Below are 25,302 nucleotides of genomic sequence, written 5' to 3' on the forward strand. Positions count from 1 at the left end.
GCTGCCCAACCCCACGATGTCTCGAAGTGGTTTCAGTTTTTCGACATCTATAATGAAGGGTGGCCACCCAGCCCCATGATGTTTGGAAGTGGTTTCACCTTGGTTCCGCCATGTGTTGAAAACCCTCACGATAGCACTCGCCGAACACTCGACAAGTAGTGCAGTTTCCAAAATGCTCAAGCTGAGCCTCCAGGGCATCCCCATTCTACACACGGACAACACATTCACTGATACTGCATGCACCATGCGTGTGTCTGACTAGCAGTCACTCCTTGTCAGATAATGCTGCTATCGTCTGGATGGGTTTATATCAGTAGTAGGTTGATGGTCATAATGTTGTGGCTGATCAGTGTATATACACTAGTCCTTTCCCCCACCTTCGCTCATGTATACATATTCAGCACATTTCTTCCTCTCCACTCTCTGTGTCCATCCCATTCTATGTAAACGCAAACCCTCTCTCACTTCCTTTCTGTCTGTCTCTCTCTGTCTCTATCTCATACACACACACACACACACACACACACACACACACACACAAGCACAGTGCTTCATTTGTGACAGTGCGATTCAGTACCCAATACCGGTACCTCTGACAAAAGAAAGCTTTAAAATAACGTTTTGGGATGTGTAAATTAAAAAAAAAAGAAAAATCACCCCCTAGAGTGCCACAGTACCAGAACGTTTTTTTGTTTTTGTTTTTGCAAATAAAGCAGTATGTAAGTTGCATTTTTGTTCTTGCACCAACAGAAGACCACTACGCTCCAAGCCAGGCATCGTGGTGCAGCCTGATGTGCTTGTGGTCGCCACCGCCAGACACACACACTACAGGCAGGAAGCACAGGAACTTGGTGACGCAGCAACAGCTGTATAGCAGCAGAACGCACAGCAGCTGGAGACCATCGCCTCTGGGAAGATGCTGTCACATTCTCCATGTCACACACTAATGATTGAAATCAAACCTCAATAAAGAGGTCATTGTATCCATCACTTTACCTTCTTCAGCTGCACAACATTCTCCCTCAGCAGCGAATCCTAGCCCCCACTAAGCTATCAGAGCCGTCATGTTATAACTTATGTTAGGGGGACTGCTGGGGATGGACATAAAGAAGAAGATGAACAGCCAGACGACAGAAGCCATAAGCTCGGATCTTCTGCAGCACGGACATCCTATGCAACAACACAATTTTTGTTAGAGCCTGTATGGTTGTTTTCCTATCCTCTCTCAGTAGGCAACATGGTGGAACAAATTTCGGCTCAGGGCGCTTATTTAGCAGTTAATAAACCAAGTAGCTCAGCTACTAAGTGAATCAGGGCAACTAAAGGAGGAAAGGAGGGAACAGACACTTCCTAGTGCACTTGTCCTGGGCACCAGCACTGCTGAATTGATAACACCATTTTCAGGAAAATCTGGAGAGCATATTTTGGCGTTTGTCGATAGTTTGGACACAGCTGCTATGTTAGGAAATTGGAGTAATGAGCAATTGTTGAGTACAGCCAAGTTAAAACTACTGGGGGCACATGGACACATGTGATGTACCACAAGAATTTAAGCAAAACGCTGTTGTTTGATGTCTTGAGAGAAGTGTTAGTAGGCAGATGTAGAAGGAAGGATACATCGAGACACTACCGTGAGCAACTTAACAGCTTGTTTCAAAAGCATGGGGAATTAGTAGAGTGTTTTGTAGATCGTATTAAGAAAATGAATGTCAATACATAAGAGCTCATGGAGGACGATAATGCTAATGAAGCCTACTTGTAAGAAGCTGAGCAAAGAGAACTTGACGCCTTATTACTGGGTTCACACCCAAAAATGTCTCGTAGAGTCGCGATGGAAGTTCCAAAGACTCTAAACAAAGCAGCAGAAACAGTGTTGGTGCTAGCCAAAACTGATGTGGTCACCGAACCTTTGAAAAATAAGGTCCTATTTAACACAGATCTTAAATGTTTTACATGTGGGTATATTAGGCCTGATTGCAGAGAATGGCAGTGCCAGATATGTACACGGCTTGGACATTCTGAACAGAATTGCATGGACAGAAACTCGGAGAGGCATGGAACATGGCTAAAGGCCAGACCTCGCTCCTCTCAGTTAAACAAGGCAGCCAGTAAAAGTCAGCGCAAGTGCAAAATCAGTGGCAGACCCTTTTCTGACCAGTTACATGAAAGGGGACTTTGTAAATTTTTGTAAGACACCGGATTGCAGGTATCTGTGGCAAGTAAGGCTATACCTGATAAAGTGAAAGTGAATCCGCCATGTTGGTCACTAAGCAGCATAAGCTGGGGTCTTGTAGATTCAACTGGTTCAACTTTATTTGGTTTCTGAGTTGGGGAAGATAACTTCTGCGTTGGTGTAGACGTTTTTCCTGTGTTCGGCAGTGGCTATGTGGTCATTCTCGGTTTAGACTGCCTGGTTGCACATCACACCAAAGTTGACATTGAATGGCATATTGTAGAAATGGATGGAGTACCGTTTCATCTTTACTCTATGACCAGAATGCCATTACTGTCGCAAGATTCACCCCTAGGTCAGTGGCGACCACGTGATTGGTTTGAAGAACATTCTGGACAATTGGAGTAGGTGATTTGGCCAATTCGAGTGGATGATTTGGCCATCCAGATCATATGATATGAATGCCATCAAATATTTATGGGACATAATCGAGAGGTCAGTTTGTGCACAAAATTCTGCACTGGCAACACTTTCGCAGTTATGGACGGCTACAGAGGCAGCACGGCTCAGCATTTCTGCAGGGGATTTCCAACGACTTGTTGTGGCCATGCCACACCGAGTTGCTGCACTACAGGGGGCAAAAGAAGGTCCAACACGTTATTAGGAGGCATCCCATGACTTCTGTCACCTGTGTAGACCTCAGTTGCCACTATAATTTTCACAGTAACTGGAATCATATACTACCAACTTATGTGGAAAGTAAACCCAATCCCATCCCTGCCGACTTCCATCTATGAGTTCAAACTTGTCGCAATGGCATCAACCAGAAGCAATGATATGAGGGACAAAGTGTACCTTGAACATAGACCTCTGCACAGAAATAAGTGCTACTGAATTCGAGCAAATAATGTACAGTGTGATACCATCAGTGGGGAAATAAATCCGAAGTGTAAATATTTGTAAATAACTAGTGTTTTTATTGCAGTAAAATGTGAGGCCGAATTTTCTTCGTGGCAGGGAGGAATATAAAGGGATAAAGTTACAAGCGAGTCTTGGAAACAGCAAAAATTGCATCATGACGAAACCAGGGCACCGCTATTTCATTTGTAGTTGGCAAAGGGGCTGCACGGTCAGCAACTTCGCAACAGTACAGTGACGACAGACGACACGTGCCACTTGACGTAACCTACACAATTACTGAATCTCAGTTATGACAGCCGGAAAGTCATTGACACGTTACAGACAGTTCAGTGTGGCACACTAGCCGTGGTGAACAGCACGGAGAATCAGTATTTAAGGACGCTCAAAGCAGCCTGTCGTCTTCGAACAGGTGGCTAGTGCTATGACGTTGAGGCTATGCTATTCTGTCTCAGTGACGCAGATACTTCTGCCACAGCTGGGACATTAACCGCTGCCTGATGCCTAAGCCTCTGGGCACCAGGTGCGACTCCACACTTGACCACCATCCCGGGAGTATGATAGGTGGTTCCAGTCATGTCTGACCCCGCCAGGGTATTGACAGAAGACTGATACTCTCTGTGATGCAGGCTAATGTCCCTGTGTTAGCTGCAGCCAACCACACTCACTACAGCGAGGAAATATGGGAACCTGGCGATGCAGCACCTGCCGCCCAGCAGTGGAACCTGCCATCAGTAACCTGAGGGAGACGCCGTCATACTCCCCACGCCACACACTAATTATTGTAATGAAGCCTCATTAAAGAGGTCATTGAAACCATCATTGGACCTTCTTCAGTTGCCCGACATTTTCACTCAGCAGCGACTTCTAGTCCACACTAAGCTAGCAGTGCCATCCTGTTTGTTTAAATTCGGATACATTACTTTTAAGCATGCACTTGAAGCTTGTTTGGAATCAATTTAGCATTTTTGGTAAATATTTGTAACTTCTTATATTGCTGCAATCAGACTTCTGCCATATTAGCTCGACACTGATAAGTGTGCGGCAGTATCGGATACGTAATGACATGGGATTGCCAGCTTGTTACCATTGAGCGGTTTGGCATCTGGCGGCCCCCATACACTGTCAGTCACAACGCTTCTTACACACCTGATTTTGCTCCTTCTCTGCAATTAGGTAGTAACATGGCACTTACCTCAGCCTTCCTTTTGCATGATTCATTTATACCTCGGGCTTATCGCTTGTAATTGCACAATGTACCTTTGATGAGAGATGGTCTTTGTCGAATGATCATCTGTCGGTTGGAACAGAATGCATTAATATGCCAGGTGGTGGCTAGCTACCGTCTGACATTTTTACCAGTCGAAGAGACTGTATCTCCAGGATTGTGGCCGACCGTGAAGAAGTGGTCACTGGTACCTGCCTACACCACAGTAGAGATCCCTCGCTCTCCACCAGAGATAATAACACAATTCTTCACTCACAGCTCGAAGAAGATCGTAGCGTACGTTGTATTCAAGGACCAATATGAAGCAGTAACAAACAATCAATAATTCTACCAAGACCACGTGCTCTGAGATACACTGGGCAAAAAGATGAATAACGCATTTGTTTCTTTTAATGTATGTGGTACTCTATTAACTCACTTTCTTTCATTTAACGTTTTCCCAACACCACATACCTGATCGTTGTTAATTTACCTTCAGTGATCTGGCGTCCAGCAATTATTAACAACGGCTGATAGGAGAGGTGAGATACAGTATAAATAGTCCATGAAGTGGGACTATGCAAGTTGCTATCTACAAGATGAAGCTAATAAAATGGATTGAGGAAACCATTGGACTTGTGTAATATAAATTGTCACGATGCTGAGTTCTGTCTGGGAAAGTAATGAAAGCAATTTGATTGTTTTCAAAATTATGCAAACATTGTTGGGAAATTCGGTTTTGCATTTGATTGTGGTAATCATTCAAAATATGTGGCAACCTTTTGTGTCAATAATAAAATGGTGAAACCCTCATGTCTCTCTGTTTCTCCATTTAAACACGCTAATCTCCAAAGCTATTAGACGAATTTTCGTAGGGTTTTCACAGGTAACACGAAAGTAGCTTGGTGCAATGCAAAGACTTTATTTCATCCATATCAGATAACGGAAAAAATATAGTGTGATTTAAAGTTTTATCTAAAACTGTCGTGTATGTATGTTTGTTTGTACATGCTAATTTTCAAAACTACTACACGAATTGTCATGGGGTTTTCACAGGTAACTTGAGCGTGACCTTTGGCAACATGTCGGCTTTATTTCATTAAAATCGGATCACGGAAAAAAGATATCGGAATTTAAAGTTTTATCCAAAATCGTCTGCTCACCTAAAAGGAGAGGAGGAGCAAACTATTGTTTAAAGTACCATCGACAACCACACTCATGCTCATAAATTAAGGATAATTGCAGAATGTGGTGCCACACAACATGGCACTACACAAAACTGCCGCTAACAGCATAGGCACATAGGGAACACACACGACACAGATCTGTAAGTCCACGGTATTGGTGATAAGTTGAGAAAACCGTCCCGAAACACATGTGCTACAAAACGTCACTGTTTCCTGCACATGTACCCCTACATCAATATTGGATATGATCACCAACCACATGTACACAGGCCGCACAACGGGTTGACATACTCTGGATCAGGTGGTCTAGCAGCTGCTGGGATATAGCCTCTCATTCTTGCACCAGTGGCTGTTGGAGCTCCTGGGATGTCGCAGGGGTTTGAAGATGTGCAGCGATAAGTCGACCGAGAGCATCCCAGACGTGCTCGGTGGGGTTTAGGTCTGGAGAAAAGGCAGGCCACTCCATTCGCCTGATATCTTCTGTTTCAAGGCACTCTTCCATGATAGCAGCTCGGTGGGGCCATCCATTAGGAGGGAGGTGGGGCCCACTGCACCTCTGAAAAGGCGGATATACTGGTGCAATATGACGTCCCGATACACCTGACCTGTTACAGTTTCTCTGTCAAAGACACGCAGGAGTGTACGTGCACCAATCATAATCGCACCCCACACCATCAAACCACAATCTCCATACAGGTCCCTTTCGAGGACATTAAGGGATTGGTATCTGGTTCCTGCTTCACGCCAGATGAAAACCTGGCGAGAATCACTATTCAGACTCTACCTGGACTCCTCTGTGTTGGGACCACTGTTCCAATGACCATGTAATGTGTTCTTGACACCAGGCTTTACGGGCGCTCCTGCGACCGGAGGTCAGTGGAATGCACCTTGCAGGTCTCCAGCCGAATAAACCATGTCCGTTCAGTCGTCTGTAGACTGTGTGTCTGAAGACAACTGTTCCAGTGGCTGCGGTAAGGTCCTGAGCAAGGCTACCTGCAGTACTCCGTGGCCGTCTGCGGGCACTGATGGTGAGATATCGGTATTCTTGTGGTGTTGTACACTGTGGACGTCCCGTACTGTAGCGCCTGGACACGTTTCCTGTCTGCTGGAATCGTTGCCATAATCTTGAGATCACACTTTGTGGCACACGGAGGGCCTGTGCTACGATCTGCTGTGTTTGACCAGCCTCCAGTCGCCCTAGTATACTACCCCTCATAACGCCATCAATATGTGTTCTTTGAGCCATTTTCAACAACAGTCACCATTAGCGCGTCTGGAAACGTCTGCACAATTACTCACTGCACCGTACTCTGACATGCACCAACACACCTCTGTGTATGTGGACTGCTGCCAGCACCACCGTGCGACGATGGCAGGTCAAATGCAGACTGCCCAACAGAGCGTTGTTTCACCATGTATCAGCATTATCCTTAATTTATGAGCATGAGTGTAGATCACCAGAGACGGAGCAAGAATGGGGAAGGAAATCGGCTGTGCCGTTTCAAAGGAACTAGCGTGGCATTTTCTTGAAGCAATTTAGAGAAATCATGGAAAACTTAAACCAGGAAGGCTGGATGCGTGTTTGAACCGTCATCCTCCCGAATGTGAGGCCAGTGTGCTAACTGCTGCGCCACCTCGCTTGGTCCCACCCAGAGATCTCAATAAAAACAAGATACACAACTGCTGTGCTTTGGACCCTTGAAAATAGTGACGATCAATTTGTATCAGATTGGCAACTCTGTACGTACGGGTGTAGGTCGTGTTGTTTTGTGCTTTCTGTTGTTTGATAATCATTCATTCGAGAGCGATTTATTAAGTTTGTGAAGCTATAATGGTGAAATATTGAGTAGCTTATGGTTGTAAAGAACTCTAGAGGAAAGACAGCGGAGTTCATTTTCATAGGTAAGTTATGTTTTTGTTTAGAACTAGTGTTCCTGCCGCACTGTATTTCATGTATAAATTGCACTACTGAAGACGATATTTCTTGGATTTAGTTCTGTATTTGCCTCTTGTTTATACAGGTTTCCATTTTCGCGTTCGGAAATGCAGAAATTGTGGGCGCAAGCAATTCGTAGAGACAAGTGCTCACCTACTGCGTACAGTACAATATGCAGCAGACACGTTACCGAAAATTGCTATAAAGTGAGGCCAGGAGCATCATTAAGACTGTTAAAAGAAGATGCCGTCCCATCCATCTTTGATTTTCCGAAACATATTCAGAGAAAGATGACTGCAAGGCGACAATTGGTTCGTAAAGAACCTGCTAGTACTCAAGTAAGTGGAATATATTACAAGCTTTTAATTATAATAGTGTAGGCCTGAACAAAATAAACGTCAATAGGCCTATATTTATAATTATTGTTATAAGCTTGCTTATGAAGGTTTTATAATTTTGAACTGTTGTGATGAATGCAAAATTACAATGACCTCCTTTCTTGCAGGATGTAAATCACACAGGTGTACAACTGGAAAAGTCTCCTGAAGCAGTTGCTGAAAATAAAGGAATTCAGGCAAACCTCCCTTCACTATCGAAAACAAATTTAAGAAAGAAGATAAGAAGATTGCAAATGACTGTAGGCCGACGAAACAAAAACATTTCGACAATGGCACAGCTGATTAATGAACTTAAAAAAAAGGACACCTGAACAATGATATAGAGAATCATTTAAAATTTAGTTTTAGTGGTTTTCCTTTGCACTTCATCGTTAACGAATTGGAAAACTCCATGTGTGACGAACAAGTAAGAAGATACTGAGATATTATAAAACAGTTCGCTTCGACACTACATTTTTATTCACCTAAAGCATATAGATACGTTAGATCATTATTTAGTTTGCCCCATCCAAATTGCATCAGATCTTTGATCTCATCTGTCAGCTGTGAGCCTGCTTTCATCAGTGAAGTGTTCAGTTTCTTAAAAGAAAATATAGAGAAAAAACCCTGCTTAAAAGAATGTGCTTTAATTTTTGACAATATGATGATTCATAAACAATTCTTATGGGACAATATTAAAAAAGTTAACAGTGGTTATGTAAATTTTGGTGGCATTAAGCCAGTAGATTTGAATGAACTAGCTATAGAAGCATTAGTATTCCAAATTGTTTCGTACAGAAAAAATTTAAATGTCCAGTTGCATATTTTTTTGTAAATAGTATTCGAGCTGAACTTTCAGCTGAATTAATCCATACATGCCTCCTAAAATTACATGAAGTTGGTGTAGTCGTATGGTCCGTTACTTGTGACGGCCTAGTTGTAAACCTGCAAGCTTTGAAAAACATGGGCTGCAACGATGAACCTGATAATATTATTTCGTATTTTAAGCACCCTTAAGCTGAATGCAATGTTTATGTAGTTTTGGACCATTGCCACATGCGTAAATCAACAAGAAAGGCTGAGAAACAGATTTTGCAGATAGTTGATGGTGAAGCACAGTGGAGCTACATAGTTAATTTAAATGAACTACAGGAGAGTGAAGGCTTGAAGTTTGCTAATTGAGTCACCAACTAGCATGTTAAGTTCCACAATAAGACGATGAATGTCTCTCTTGCTGCTCAAACCCTGAGTTCAAGTGTAGCAGATGTACTGAATTTCTTGAGTCACATCAACATACAGGTTTTCGAGGATCAACTGCAACTGTTACTTTTATCGGGAAAGTAGACAAACTTTTTGAGTTGTTAAATAGCAGAAATATTTTTGCTAAAGGCTTAAAACCACCTTTACATAAGTTCAACATTAATTTCTGCCATAATTATTGCGAAGAGATGGAATATATTTTGAAGTCTATCTCCATTGAAGGTTTATCCATTCTACGGCATCCCCGTAAGATATTTGCTCTGGGTTTCTTGCTGTCTATTAAAAGTGTAGGAATGTTTGCTACAGTATGTCTTTCCCATGACACAGACCCATTTCAGCATTTTTTAACGTATAAAGTGTCTCAAGATCAACTGGAATTACTATTTTCATGTATTAGAGGTAAAAGAGGCTGGAACAATAATCCAAAATTTATTCAGTTCCAGTCAGTTCTCAAAGCCATTAAAAAATAGCATAAACTCTGGATGTAAGACTAATGTACTTGATTTTGAATCAAACAGTGTGTTTTCAATTGCTCACTTTAGGTACCGCCATGTTCAAACAGAAAATTTAGTGTAAAAGATGCTTCATTGAGACAGTGTTTAGATTATTGTAGTAGACTGAATGACGTAAACCTCAGTAATTATGTTAATAATATTTTGTATTACGTAGAAGGATTTGTAGTTAAAAATGTTAAAAAATTTGAAGTGTTGTGAGTGTGCTAGTTTGTTAATTTTTGGTAATGACAAAGTAAGTGACCACACATATTGTAGGAAGCCTTTGTCTGACCCAACTGCTTTCACTCAGCAGGTTTCTAGGAGAGGAATTAAGTTTGCAATTTACAAAATTATTGTTTATTGTGAGAAGAAGTTTCGTGTGTTTGCAAATGTGGAAGATTTCGGTAAAGTTTATTCCCAGTTCGTAAATTCGGTGCCTCACCATTTTTCTATTAATGAAAAAAATATTTTTGGACCTAATGCACATTCTGTAAATTCTGTATTTGACCTAGACGACATGCACGAAACAAAACTTATTAAAGAAATTGCGTCAGTATATATTGGAGTTAGATTAAGAGCAAATGCAAAAAAATGTAACAAATAAGGTCAATGGGAAAAACTGTTCTGTTCGACAGAAGCTGACAAAAATTATTTTGTTTTCAAATGTCTAACGTAAATGAAAAATATAAATTAATGTTGAACTGAAAATTATTTACTTTTAAGTTTTTTTCACCCTTTCCACAAAAGCGAGATCAAAGTATCAGAGGTTTTATCATTCCAAAACTTTTGTTTAAATAGAGGAAAATGGGGATGGTAAAAGTGGACACAAAATAATTTTAATTAAGTGATCTTTTTGTTTTGGGAAAACTGGTCTTATTTATTTATATAAAAACGGTATCAACTTTTACCCTATGCCATTTCAGTTAATGTCAACACTTTACAATGGAGTAAATGTGGACAGATTGCATTTGTTTAGGTTTTTCCATTTGGTGATCAAACTATTGAAGAAACATAGAATCACTTTAATGATTCTTTTAGTATGAAAACTGGTTAATCGAAATACATTAAATCTTAAAAATCTGCCTCAAATTGTTTCGAGATAAATCGTGAAATATAAAAACTATCTGTACTAGCCCCACCAACTCCCTACATAGTGCATTTTTTTTCGTATGAAGGTCGTCAGACTTTAACGAAACATGTAATAATAGTTACAATCAAATTAAAGAATTGCTGTGACTTCAAGGAAGTTTTGCTTTACAGTTTTTCAGCTGATAATGTGAAGAGGATATTTTTAAACAGTAGGCTACGGTTCTTTATTTTCTGTAGGTATTTAATGCTTCCTGGTCAATTAATTGCCAGACTCAGCAATCAGGGATGTCAAAAATACTTAATTCAGATAAAATGCGATGTTTTGTGCACATAATGATGGCAAAATAAAATTTTACTCGTTTACTTGCGGGACAGCTGTATACTGACAGTTGGATAGGGAGAGACAGATTACGTTCAGCAAAATGGCGGCTAAAGATGTCGAGCGTCAAGATTTCGTAACACATATAGTCCAGTAGAACTGTCAGAAAAAAGCCTGTTCCTTGCAAAAGGTGGGGTAGAAGATTTTATTTTTTTAACTCGTTCAAATTGTTAGAAAGGTTACAAAACTAAGTTTTGCCAACAAAATTTCTCGTGGGAAAACTTTCTGCAGTTAAAAAACTTCGAAAATTTCATACTTTTTCAGTTTTTTCAAAATACCTCAGTTTCATTTGCTCCTATCGCTTTAACGTCTATTTTCTTTTTTAAAGAGCACAAAATTCTCTACAAATTTGGTTCTTACCATTTTTTTCTACTCCCAGTATCTAAGGCGCTACAGCACGTCAAAAATTACCAATTTTTCAAATTTTGAGCAAAGTGGCAAATTACCTAATTTTTGAACACTGTTATTTCAGTTTCTATATGTGTAGTATAAACATATTACTCATCATGTTATTCATTGGAATTTACCATCTCACTCTGCTGCAGGGCCAGGACAAACAGCATCATATTCAGTAACTACGAACACATTCACGTCGGATTGCGTGAAGTTTATTTATGTTACAATATGTAATACGATTGCATGCAGGTGCCGTACATTTTCTACAGTTGATTGACGTTAATGATCAGTTATAAGAAAAAGTATGTAGGAATTGTTCTTTAGCTACGGTCGCAGGTTCGAATCATGCCTCGGGCATGGATGTGTGTGATGTCCTTAGGTTAGTTAGGTTTAAGTAGTTCTAAGTTCTAGGGGACTGATGTTAAGTCTCATAGTGCTCAGAGCCATTTGAACGATTTGTGAAAAAGAAAGGACTGAGCACACTTATCGATTGTAGTGCTAAACGCAGAGAGTCTGCCCACACCCGTTTTTGAAAACGCTCAGTGAAGTGATGTTGCGTGAAGCATGCTACAAGAAGTACATTAATGAGAGAATGATAGCAGCTAGCCTTCTACATCCTCAGGAACCAACAGACGTGCTACGTCAGTCGCAGGAAAAAGGTCAGTTCAATTTCTAAGAGAAATGCTTCTTATTTGCAAAAGGCAATTCTGATGACTTTTTAACCAAGCAGTTAAGATTGCCATATGCCAAACGAAATTTTGTTTACAAAGTAATGAAATTGGAAGTGCAATCGACAGTATTAGAACAGGCTAAACGACGTGGTGATGAATTTGGTCAACAAGTGATAGAGCGGATTGAAAATGTAAATGATTTGGTTGCTGCAGATGGGCGATACCACAGATTTTGCTACAGAAAGTTCTTTCACCGTGTTTCAGCTACTGGACAGAATCGAGGTAACCGACCTGCAACACCAGTAGATGAAGGCATGGAGGCTATATTTGCCTACCTGGAAACCAGTACGGAAGAATGTCAGTTTTCTATGGACGATCTGTTAGAGCAAATACCCACATCATCTCGTCCTGATATTCGAACTGTCAAGGCTCGCCTTTTCCAGAAATATGGTGACGATTTGGTGATGGCTGAAACAGCTTCAAAGCCAGGCACAAGAAGATGCTGACGTTATGATTGTAACATCTGGCATTTCAAGAACCAAAGATTTTGGAAGTGTTGTCATTGTAGGAGATGATGTTGATCTGCTTTTGCTCATGACCGGTTTGGGGCAAGGCATTGAAAACTTATTTTTCTTAAAGCCCGGAAGAGGAAATGCAGAAGACAAGTGGTTTTCCACTGCATCTTACAAGTTTGACAGTGAATATATTCTGTTCACTCACGCCTTTAGCGGATGTGGTGCAACATCCGCTTTTTTTGGTCAAGGACAAATTAAGTGCTGCAATATTGTTGCGAAAAATGAACACCTAACCTCAGCACTTTGCACGTTCAATAAACCACATGCTACCAGTGAAGAAATAATAACAGCAGGAGAACAGGTTACTATCGCATTGTATAGTGGAGGTGTCAGCAGTTCCGACACACTAGACCATTTGCGGTACCAGCTATTCGCCAAGTCTGCCACAAAAAGCAAACTGAATCTTGCACGGTTGCCATCTACACAAGATGTTGCACAACATCATTCGTTGCGGACTTACCAACAAGTCCAAAGTTGGATGGGAAACTGGAAACCTCCTGAGAAATGGGGCTGGAATCACAGTGACCACGGTCCAATATTCGTTATAATGAGCCAAGATCCAGCACCTGAAGCACTTCTTCACATTGTTTCATGCTCATGCAAGCTGAACTGTGGCGAAGCGCGCTCCTGCAGAAAAGCGGGTTTGAAATGTTCTTCAATTTGCAAGAAGTGTATTGGGGTCCACTGCGAAAACGTGCCAAAATTTTTATATGAAGACAGTGAAGAAGATGTTGAGGATGTTGAGGAAACCGCTGACGAAATCAACGAACTTGCTGAGGCTGACTCGCTGTTTAAAGAAGAGGTCAATCTGGGATCAACTCTATGTACAGACCCTGAATCCGTAACTCAAAGTATTTCTGGTGACACTGAGGAACCTGGCCCATCAAAACGTTGGAAGTGATGCTCATACCTGTGTCAAGTGCGCTAAAGTGCGATATTACAAGTATTACAAACCCAGAATTGTCAACATTTTTTAGTAACTGACAATGTATTTTAATTGTAATAAAGCTACTTATTTTTAATGTCAACTGTGTGGCCTTTATACACAAGAATAATTACCTACCTAATTAGGTTGCCTATTGCACTAATAATAGTTCAGTTTCCTGAGACAATTTATTTTGTGTGTGTGTGTGTGTGTGTGTGTGTGTGTGTGTGTCTTTAATGATGCACATTTATATTTATAGTTTTACAAATACCAGGGCTGAGGTGGCCCATAGTGAACTTCAGGTAGTGATGTAAGAATCACAATAGTTGGTTGCCCAGCAATCCTCATGTTGCATACAGAGAAATTGAATACCTGAAAGTGAGGTGGTAAATTCCAACATATAGCACGATGTATCGTGTATTTATACTACACAAACAGAAACTGAAAAAATAGTGTTCAAAAATAAGGTATGTTGACACTATGCTCAAAATTTGAAAAATTGGTATTTTTTGACGCGCTGTAGCGCCTTAGATACTGGGAGTAGAAAAAAAGGGTAAGAATCAAATTTGTAGAGAATTTTGTGCTCTTTAAAAAAGAAAATAGACGTTAAAGCGATAGGAGCAAATGAAACTGAGATATTTTGAAAAAACTGAAAAAAGTCTGAAATTTTCGAAGTTTTTTGACTGCAGAAAGCTTTCCCAAGAGTAATTTTGTTGGCAACACTTGGTTTTGTAACCTTTCCAACAATATGAAGGAGTTAAAAAAATAAAATCTTTTACCCCACCTTTTGCAAGGTATATCTGCAATTTGACTGGATTAATTGTGCTGCCTCTAGATTTTTCTTCTTTGAGCTCACTTGTCTCACCTTAGGAGTTCGGATGTTAAATCATTACGGTTTAGTACACCAAACAACAAATAGACTGCGCTGTTAGTTTGGTTGTACACCAAAGAACCAATAGATGGTGCTGTCAGTTTTTTTCTTTCTTTTTAACTGCGCGTAAAAATGCATGTAAGTTCTCGATGGCACACGACAAAATTAGGACTATAGTAGGTATCTTTTCAATTAAATATTGATTTCCCGTGGGCCCTGCACGGAGCCGAGTGTCGCGAAGTTTGGCAAGCAAGACTACTGGTGTGATGCCCAAGTTCGTTGCACGGCCCGTATATCTCGCTGGCTTTGATTTTCAGAAGTTCAGGTCAGTGACAGAGTTACGCGATACAGTCTCATCTTTACAAATACAAATCAACAGCGAATTTACTACGTATATATGGATTTACTGGTTTCCGTTTGTGAATTTAAAACTGAACGATATTGCTTTGCTTCTTTCGATAGGTTTGACTTACGTTCTTTGCTAGGAAAGACGAATTTATTAAATTTGCTATGTGATTTGGGTACTCATTACATTTTGCCGGCCGCGGTGGTCTGGCGGTTGTGGCGCTGCAGTCCGGAACCGCGGGACTGCTACGGTCGCAGGTTCGAATCCTGCCTCGGGCATGGGTGTGTGTGATGTCCTTAGGTTAGTTAGGTTTAAGTAGTTCTAAGTTCTAGGGGACTTATGACCTAAGGTGTTGAGTCCCATAGTGCTCAGAGCCATTTGAACCATTACATTTTGATTTCGTTTTGTTTACGAAAACGGTCGAGTCTTTCTGAAAACGGTCTCAAGAATCCAGTGAAGATTACGAAGTGGGACTTGCTGCAGGATCTAGATTTTTCTTCTTTGAGCTCACTGGTCTCACCTTAGGGCCCCTCCCATCGGAGGTTCGAGTCCTCCCTCGGGCATGCGCGCGCGTGTGTGTGTGTGTGTGTGTGAGTGTGTGTGTGTATTTGAACATCATACTGTAACTCGTTCTCTGGAAGCTACTCTGCAGGTGAAGTGCAACATAACTCTGATGGAGAGCGTCATGCATTATCATCTCGCTCCTCAGAACTTTTCACTCGCAGAGGGTTAAAGTTACTTTTCTTCAACGTAACATTATAGAAGCGGAAATTTTGACGGGAAATAACACAGGCGAGTGAGTGTTCATACCCTGAATCTCACTTATTCCTGTCAATTCACGATTTCGCTTTAAACATGTACAATTCTTCGTAAGCTTATGTTATGCCATGACCGTAAACAAAGTACGAGGCCAGACGCTGTGTGTTGTGGGTATTGACCTTATTGTCAGCTGCTTTTTCATTGGCAACTCTATGTGACTCTCTCCTGTATTAGTCAAGTAAACAACCTCTCCGTTCATGTCTCGTATCATATTACTTCAAACAGTGTATACATCGAAGTCTTGCCGCGCGGAGTGGCCGCGTGGTTTGAGGCGCCATGCACAGATTGCGCGGCCCCTCCTGTCGGAGGTTCGAGTCCTCCCTCGGACATGTGTGTGTGTGTGTGTGTGTGTGTGTGTGTGTGTGTGTATTTGAACATCGAAACCTTATGCGACAAAAAATTCCGCACGTACGAAGTCTCGGGCACAGGTGTAAATGAATACCCAAGAAATGCTGGGTTTCTCAGCTAGCATTACATAAAGGTTGTCACAGTTTTCCACTGAAACTATAATCTCCACTTTTACACCATATACATATGAGGTAAAATATTTCATTCACCTTTCATTGCCAGTCTTCAAATTACACGTTATATGGATGTTTTCAACTGTGGTTCAGTTTCGATACATTAGATAATCTTTAGAAGTAGTATGGTCACGTTTGAATTCAGTCGTTTACTCCTGATCCCTTGAAAATGAAGAAACTCAGTCCTTATAAGCCTTCATCAATCTTAGACGAATTGCCACTGCCGATTTCTAAAATAGTAGGAAAGATTAACCCTATAATATTTACGGTGAACCAGTATTCCATTTCAACAACTGCAACAAAACATGTACGACTGCTATAAAAAGCTGCACAAAGAACAATTCTGCATATCAAGTTCATATTCAACTTACACGTATTAACATAAGAAATACAAAATGTCATTGATATGTAAGTCGTATTTGTGGTAGGCCGAGAAAATTTCACCTGTGACCACAGAGTAGAATGTCAGTTCACACAGCTGTACTTTAGCTCTGTTTAATGTAGTGTAGCCTAGATCTTAGAGCAGTGCAATAGAATTACAAGAAAATACCAGTCCAGGAAACATTTTGGCTGCAAATCTGGATCCCGTCTGCGAAGTGAGGCTACCCACTAGTCGGCTGGCATTCTACTGAACCCAGATGGCGCTTCACTTTTCTGTGTAGAGGTGTTTGAAGTATGACCTGTTTGAAGTCAAAGTACACCAACAAAGGACTTGTAATGAATTGTTACATAAACATATAATAGAGTTATGTTCTATGCAAATCAGAAAATTACAATACTTTCATTTAAACAGTGGTCCTGTTACTTTATTTATTAAATACTAGGGACGTTCAGTAAGTAAAGCAACTTATTTTTTTCTGAAAGCAGGTTGGTTTTATTCGGGATTCCAATACACCATATTATTTCTCCACTCTCTTGGCTATATAACCCTATTTTTTTAACATAATCTCCTTTCAATGCGGTAATCTTACGCCACCCTACTGGGAGGGCCTGTAAGCTCCCATGGTAGCACTCCACTGGTGTAAGTTAGGACCAACGTCTTGCTGTGTCATAACCTCCACATCACCCACGTATTGCTTCCTGTGGAGTGCATCCATCATTAGCCATAGATGGAAGCTCTTTATGGTCTTCTATTAGGTGACGCGAAACCCTGTGGGCACAAACCTCTGAGTACCCCAGATGGTGGACAACTGTGTCAGCACTACCAACAGAGACGTTCAGTTGAGTAGCGAAGTGTTTGTGATCCGTCGATAACCTCGAATGAGAATGTCTGCATGTTCCAGTATTGTAGGAGTCACAGATGTGTGCGGTTAGCCGGTACGGATGAGATGAAACAGCTTTGCACGACCTCGTTGCGATGATGACAGATGCCTAGCTTAACAAGTCACCGTGTCTTAGTCACAGCCAGGTCTCCGTAGGCATACTGCAAGCACCTATGAGCATCTGCGATGCTCTGGTTTTCCGCCAAAAGAAACTCAGTGACAGCTTTCTGCTTAGAACGCGACTCACCAGGAAAGTACTTGGGCCCGAACAAACACAAATACACCAAAATCGTGTGAGAAATAATGTAAAGGTCTGTTGTTGCACTAGTGATACTCCCGCATCTGCAAAACTCTGCAGTCGTCCGTTAGAGTCCTCTGCGTATGCCATGCCGCATTGCACACTGACCTGCCGGTACGCCAGTCGGGACCAGTAGGGACGGTGCGGTGTACCTCTGAAGTTGCGTTTTGTGACATTATTTGTGTATTGAAGCGTCAGATGGCTCGGCGATTGGTAATCAATCCTGCTAATGTATTGCGATTGGTTGAGATGAAGTTACGAAGAACCCTTTTTCGTGAAGATGGTACTGGTGTAGAAGACGAATCAAATGGTTCAAATGGCTCTGAGCACTATGCGACTTAACTTCTGAGGTCATCAGTCCCCTAGAACTTAGAACTACTTAAACCCAACTAATCTAAGGACATCACACACATCCATGCCCGAGGCACGATTCGAACCTGCGACCGTAGCGGTCGCGCGGTTCCAGACCGTAGCGCCTATAACCGCTCGGCTACCCCGGCCGGCAGAAGACGATCATTCGCATGTTTTCTGGTATCTGTTATAGTGCAGAAATATGAGCATAAGTTAAAAACAGATACTGTTGTAACACTAACACATAATGATGATGATAGGAATGATAATGACGAACAACTCATTGCAAACGGTAGTGCTACGGCAAGTGTGGGAAGAGGTGATGGAAGCAGTGACAGTGAATACCAACTGTCTCCCAAGCAGAAGGTTAAAGTTGCAAGTATCATCACGGCGTTTGATGACAACACACTGGAGAACATATACGATGATTATTACGTAAGAGGTTTCGACACATACGACAAGCTTCTGAAAAGATACCCTAAACTGAAGTCTAAAAGCAATATTAAAAACATACTGGATTACGTGGCAAAGAAAAGAGAAGGAAATACAGTTTTCAAAGGAAATCGTACACTGCTGTTCAAGACCATCAAGGAGCGTGTAATGGCGGAATTCGATGAAGCGCGAGAATGCGTTTCCGCCGTTCACTATTGGCATTTACAACATTGGGCATTGGACGTAGCCCGAAATCTCGGGTGTAGAAACTTTACAGTTTCACTAGAATTTATTACTAATTTGAAAAAGGAGTTTAGGATAACATCACGCCGTATCACTGTGCTCCAAGCACGAAAAGATAAGGATGACGAAGAAGAGCTGATTGAAAGAGCTCAAACGTTTGTTGCTGACGTCAATGAGCATATCACGAGAGAAAATATCGATATTAGTTCTGTATGGAACTGTGATCAGAGTCAGCTCAGCTATGAACTTTCTTGTGACAGAACACTATCCACGAAAGGGGAGAGAAACACTGTCGCGATGTTGCAATCAGTTAACTGTGCAACACATAGTTACACGATCGATATTGCTATATCAATGGACGGACGATTGGCAGACAAACTCTATATTTCCTTCCACGAATCCAGTGGAAAGTTTGGACCCCGCGTGTCAAGGGAAATAGAAACGCGGTGCCCTCCAAATGTCGTCGTCGGTGCAAGTGTGACTGGGAATATGACGAAACAACATCTGAAGACGTTTTTTCTGTCAGTTTTGAATCCACATTTGTAGAGAAAGTCATTAGTACTTTGTGATTCCTGGTCTGGACATAAGGATGAACGAGTACTACTGGAAGCACCTGGTGGAAAACATGTAGATTTAAAAATCATTCCGCCTAAAACTACAAAATGTGCACAACCTCTGGATGTGTATTTCTTCAGGCAATATAAAACATATGCCAAGACAATAACAGACTACATTAAACTACGTTCCAGTAATATGCAGCCGAAATTGCACAGCAGATTCTTTATCATGAATATGCATTCTGTCATTTACAATAACTTATCTGCGGGAGTATACAGACCAAAGCTTCGTTACACGTGGCAGAACGCTGGCTACGATATTGGTGAACCATCCAACAACTTCAAAAGTGTCACTGACGTGGCCTTCAACACTGATATTATAGAATGTGCAAATACGCCATGCGATCAACTTGCATTTCTTCACTGTGCGTTTTGCAGTCATTCGTATTGCTCGGAGCATTTTATTGACATTCCGCATTTACATTTATAGTTAAGATTGCTGCACTGCGTATGGCGTCTACAATTACATCTACAGTGATATCTAGAGCATGACTGCAGAGTTTTGCAGAAAAACGACACCCACCAGCACATTCAGTGGTACATAATGGTCCTGTAACCAAACGTTCATACAGATCTGTTTGTTCGAGCCCAAGTACTTTCCTGGTCAGTTACCGATATAGTTTGAAGGTTGCGTACAGGGGCACCATCTATCGGAACGTCATGAACTATATGGGCTGAAGCGGGAATATTCCACAATGTCCCACAACAAATTCCACATTTTTTCATCTGAAATTGGCCGAAAAAAGTGTCGTATTGCTTATCTAACACCCCTCTTATGTTACAACTTATTAAAATAAACAAAGAAAGAGAACAAGATTCCACTTAGAATGAGCTTTTCTGTCTCACTACCTCAGAGTAGCTAGAGCGAAATAAGGAAGACGAATGAAACAAATATTGCCATAATTAAAAATTTGTACTCACCCCCCGCCCATTGCCGCGCCTCTGTCACTGTATCCCTCCTTCTCTCCACCTCCACAGCCTCCATCTCCTCCATCAGGGCAATTTCCAGCGCCTCCCTCTCCCGGATGATGAACTTCGCCGTAACATCTACCCTTCCTTCCAACTATAACCTGGCCTTGCCCCCCCCCCCTCCCCAGGGCCCCCTTTTTCCTCTTCCCTCCTTCTCCCAGAGCGGATTTTCCACCTTCCGCCCCCCCCCCCTGAGACCCTGCACCCCATACTTGCCTCTTTCCTTCCCACATCCCTCCCTACCTGGCCCTCTTCGGCGCGCCCCCGTCGATCTCCCCCCCTCTCTTCCCCTCCCACCCTCCCGGTCTCCCTCATCTCCTTGCGCCTGGCAGATCCACCGTTTTGATCATCGTCAGAGTACCACGTCAGTGTTGTGTTTAGTGCTGTTTCTCCTGTGCGTCGAGAGGTGTGATTTTAATTGTGTGCTGGCATTGTACTTCGTGTCACTGTCAGTGTTTGTTTGTGCTACGCCATCCGGCGATACTTTTATGCTCTGGTCATACTATGCCTTGTGTTCTTTTAACTGTCCCAGTGTGTAGTTTTTTGTGTGCACTACTTTTTTACAGTTTTTATCTCCATTTTACAGTCGCCCCTTTTTTGTCTATTGTCTTCCATGATGTTCCCCCTTTTTAAAATCTATGTTCATCATGTTTTCTCCTTTTTATATTTTTAAATGTCTTCTATTGTTTGTTCTATGTCTTTCGGCTGAAGAGCAGTGCATATGCTGCTGCCAGCCCACCCCGATGGGGATTTGAAATACAACAAAGGGGGAAAAAAATTTGTACTCATTTCTCTGTCACCTGTAGTACCTTTAATGCATCCTTATACTGAGCTGAAAATGTACATTTTCTGTCAAAATAAGTTCAGATTTGATTTCTCTCCGCTGTTGTATTTTCATACGTGCTTTGTAGGAAAAAATGACAGCCTTCCAGTTTTCCGAGAAATTGATTTGTATGTGACAGCCCTGCAGTAACTTATATGATAAGTAATTTTCTATATTTGAAGCTATCCACAGCAAAGTACTAGAATAGCAGGTCAGAAATTAGGTGTAGGCATTTGCAGCATGTTAATGCAAGAAAAAATGCACAATGGAGTGACAGCACTAGGTGACTTTCGTAACATTACCTAGAAACAGTATCAGCGTTTGTTTGTGTGGCCATCTTCCGCAGCAAACATATAAATACTTGTTTTGCAAACCAAACTGCCTTTTCCTGCTGCTCTGACGTGAAGTGAGCTACAGAAACAGCACGTTTGACATTGCTAACACTAGTGGAATCCAATTGGTAATTCGGTTCTAGGAGAGTAACTGCTCTCCCAAGTACTAGTACTATGAAAACCAAGGAAAAGAGACTGTGAACACAGTTTTGTCGAGAGACAAAACTGCAGTTCGCCTCACGGGATTAGCCGAGTGGTCTGAGGCACTGCAGTCATGGACTGTGCGGCTGGTCCCGGCAGAGGTTCGAGTCCTCCCTCGGGCATGGGTGTGTGTGTTTATCCTTAGGATAATTTAGGTTACGTAATGTGTAAGCTTAGGGACTGATGCCCTTAACAGTAAAGTCCTATAAGACTTCACACACATCCGAACATTTTTGAGAACTGCAGTTCTAGGGACTAAGACACACTTCCTGAAAATAAAACAACAGTAACGAAAAGAAGGCACAGTGGAGCAGCCTCAGAGAGAACAAGAAGCAAGGCTTAGAGTTTAACGACCCATTGACGTTAAAGCCGTTAGAGACAGCGCAGTAAATCATTTAGAAAAGAATGAGGGTGAGAAATGTGACCTACTTGAGAATCCTGTCTCGGCATTTACCTAAAGGGAAACCAGATAAAACTTAGACTAGGATGGCTGGAAAGGGGCTTGAGTTAAGGTTACTCACTGCGCCACATTACCCATTCAACATGCATTGAAAGGCAAAGATCAGTAGCTTCCTGTGACTCGTGATGGTTTTCCATGACTAAGAAATGTATAGAGGTAGCGATGTAACTAAGAAATGCCACGAAGAGTGGTAGTGTAATGATTTCCGAGGAGTACTTTTGATCCTTGCAGTTCTACAGTCAGAGGGTGAAATTCATTTTGTTGCAGTAACTCACAAGCTTGACTATGTTTGAAGCGGTGATAAGATGGTTCAAATGGTTCAAATGGCTCTGAGCACTATGGGACTCAACTGCTGAGGTCATTAGTCCCCTAGAACTTAGAACTAGTTAAACCTAACTAACCTAAGGACATCACAAACATCCATGCCCGAGGCAGGATTCGAACCTGCGACCATAGCGGTCTTGCGGTTCCAGACTGCAGTGCCTTTAACCGCACGGCCACTTCGGCCGGCTCGGTGATAAGACATAGAGGTAAGTATGTACACTGATAAGCCAAAACATTAAGACCATTTGTTTACTTGCGTGTTGGTCCACCTGTAGATCTCAATACACCGCCGATTCTGCGTGTCATGGTTCGACAAGACTTGGTAGGTGTCTTGATGCATGTATCGACAGGCGTCTATCCACAGGTGACGCAGTTCCTACAAATAACGGGATGGTGGTTTTTGGGCGAGGAGCTGATGCTCGACTGCATCCCAGATATTTTCCATCAGGTTCAGAGCAAGCTAATTTGCCGGTCAAGTTGCGTTGCGACAAGGACAGTTACAGAGCTCGAAGGTATCGTCGCCGTCAGTGAAGACATCAAACAAGAAGGAATACAGGTTTTCCATAACAATGTTCACGCATACCATACCTGTCACCGTGTGTTCGACTACTATCACAGATCCCGTGGAAGCCCAGGTGAATGTCCCCCATAGGATAATACTGCCTGCGACCATGGCCCATTGCTTGCTTCGTGCATACTAGCTGCCACAAGATAGTATGAGTCATCCGACCGGCCGACACGTTTCCAACGATCCACGGTCTAATTTCGATGATAACTTGCCCACAGTAATCATAACTGACGATGTTGTTGGATCAACATGGGAAGACGTAGGAGTCGTCTGCTGCAGAACCCTATGTTCAGCAATGTGCGCTCAACAGTGTGTTCTGAAGAACTTGAGCCTGCATCATCACTGTACTCTGTACTCAGATCTGCCACATGTTGTTGTTGTTGTGGTCTTCAGTCCTGAGACTGGTTTGATGCAGCTCTCCATGCTACTCTATCCTGTGCAAGCTTCTTCATCTCCCAGTACCTACTGCAACCAACATCCTTCTGAATCTGCTTAGTGTATTCATCTCTTGGTCTCCCTCTACGATTTTTACCCTCCACGCTGCCCTCCAATGCTAAATTTGTGATCCCTTGATGCCTCAAAACATGTCCTACCAACCGATCCCTTCTTCTAGTCAAGTTGTGCCACAAACTCCTCTTCTCCCCAATTCTATTCAATATTTCATCATTACTTATGTGATCTACCCATGTAATCTTCAGCATTCTTCTGTAGCACCAGATTTCAAAAGCTTCTATTCTCTTCTTGTCCAAACTATTTATCATCCATGTTTCACTTCCATACATGGCTACACTCCATACAAATACTTTCAGAAACGACTTCCTGACACTTAAATCTATACTCGATGTTAACAAATTTCTCTTCTTCAGAAACGATTTCCTTGCCATTGCCAGTCTACATTTTATATCCTCTCCACTTCGACCATCATCAGTTATTTTACTCCCTAAATAGCAGAACTCCTTTACTACTTTAAGTGTCTCATTTCCTAATCTAATTCCCTCAGCATCACCCTATTTAATTTGACTAAATTCCATTATCATCGTTTTGCTTTTGTTGATGTTCGTCTTATATCCTCCTTTCAAGACACTGTCCATTCCGTTCAACTGCTCTTCCAAGTCCTTTGCTGTCTCTGACAGAATTACAATGTCATCGGCGAACCTCAAAGTTTTTACTTCTTCTCCATGAATGTTAATACCTACTCCGAATTATTCTTTTGTTTCCTTTACTGCTTGCTCAATATACAGATTGAATAACATCAGGGAGAGGCTACAACCCTGTCTCACTCCTTTCCCAACCACTGCTTCCCTTTCATGCCCCTCGACTCTTATAACTGCCATCTGGTTTCTGTACAAATTGTAAATAGCCTTTCGCTCCCCGTATTTTACCCCTGCCACCTTTAGAATTTGAAAGAGAGTATTCCAGTCAACATTGTCAAAAGCTTTCTCTAAGTCTACAAATGCTAGAAACGTAGGTTTGCCTTTTCTTAATCTTTCTTCTAAGATAAGTCGTAAGGTTAGTTTTGCCTCACGTGTTCCAACATATCGTCTGCCACATATCGTCGGATATCGTGACATACAGAGCGAGCACGCCTCCGGCCATCATGTTCTATGATGTGGCGTAGACTACCGACACCTCATCATCTACTCGTGGCTTCACCATTCTTCAACCACTTTTCATACGCATATGCTAATAACATACCATAGAACCTGGCGACTAGCTCCGTTGTTTCCAAGATGCTCGTTTCCAGGCGACTTTCCATAACAATTTGCCCTTTGTCAAAATCACTTACGTCACTGCATTTCTCCTTGCGGCTCATATCGTCGCTAGAATGGTTCCTCATTCGTATTCGCTATAATTATACAGCGTTATTCTAAAGTACATCCGGGTTTTCAGAAGACATACAGAAAGTAGACACATATGAGTGGAGAGAGCATTTTCCCAAGTTTTAAATTCACTTTACAGATGCTAAATATGGGCACAGTTTGTGGCAAGGCAAATGTCAATACGTGCGTGCAGTGCACTTAGGTTGCTGCTGCCGTTGCTACTTGGGAAGGTGCAACGGTAGCAGTCCTCTTTGGAGATCTGTTCAGTGGGTTGCGTATCTGCAGGCGTAAACAAATTCGATGCAACAATCCGGAGTGAATGGTTTACGAGTATCTACACTGATGGAAAAAAACCGCAACACGAAGGAGTTGTGCTACTTAAAAGCAAGTTGGCAGGCCTGCAGCCAATCTGTCTGCGTGCTAGACACGCTGGACCTATACCTGGAGTTGTGGTCTCG

The 25,302-nt window shown here is 42.0% G+C and overlaps 1 protein-coding gene across 1 annotated transcript in view; it reads left to right on the plus strand.

The window, feature by feature from the left end:
* The first annotated feature begins 7,711 nt into the window (after nucleotides 1-7,711).
* LOC126470843 (trithorax group protein osa-like) overlaps nucleotides 7,712-25,302 on the plus strand; it is a 113,272-nt gene continuing 95,681 nt past the window's right edge. The window contains 1 exon segment of the mRNA XM_050098859.1: nucleotides 7,712-7,759. Within this exon segment, the coding sequence (XP_049954816.1) occupies nucleotides 7,712-7,759 (48 nt within the window).

Source organism: Schistocerca serialis, chromosome 3 (genome assembly GCF_023864345.2).
Source record: "Schistocerca serialis cubense isolate TAMUIC-IGC-003099 chromosome 3, iqSchSeri2.2, whole genome shotgun sequence".
NCBI lineage: Eukaryota > Metazoa > Arthropoda > Insecta > Orthoptera > Acrididae > Schistocerca > Schistocerca serialis.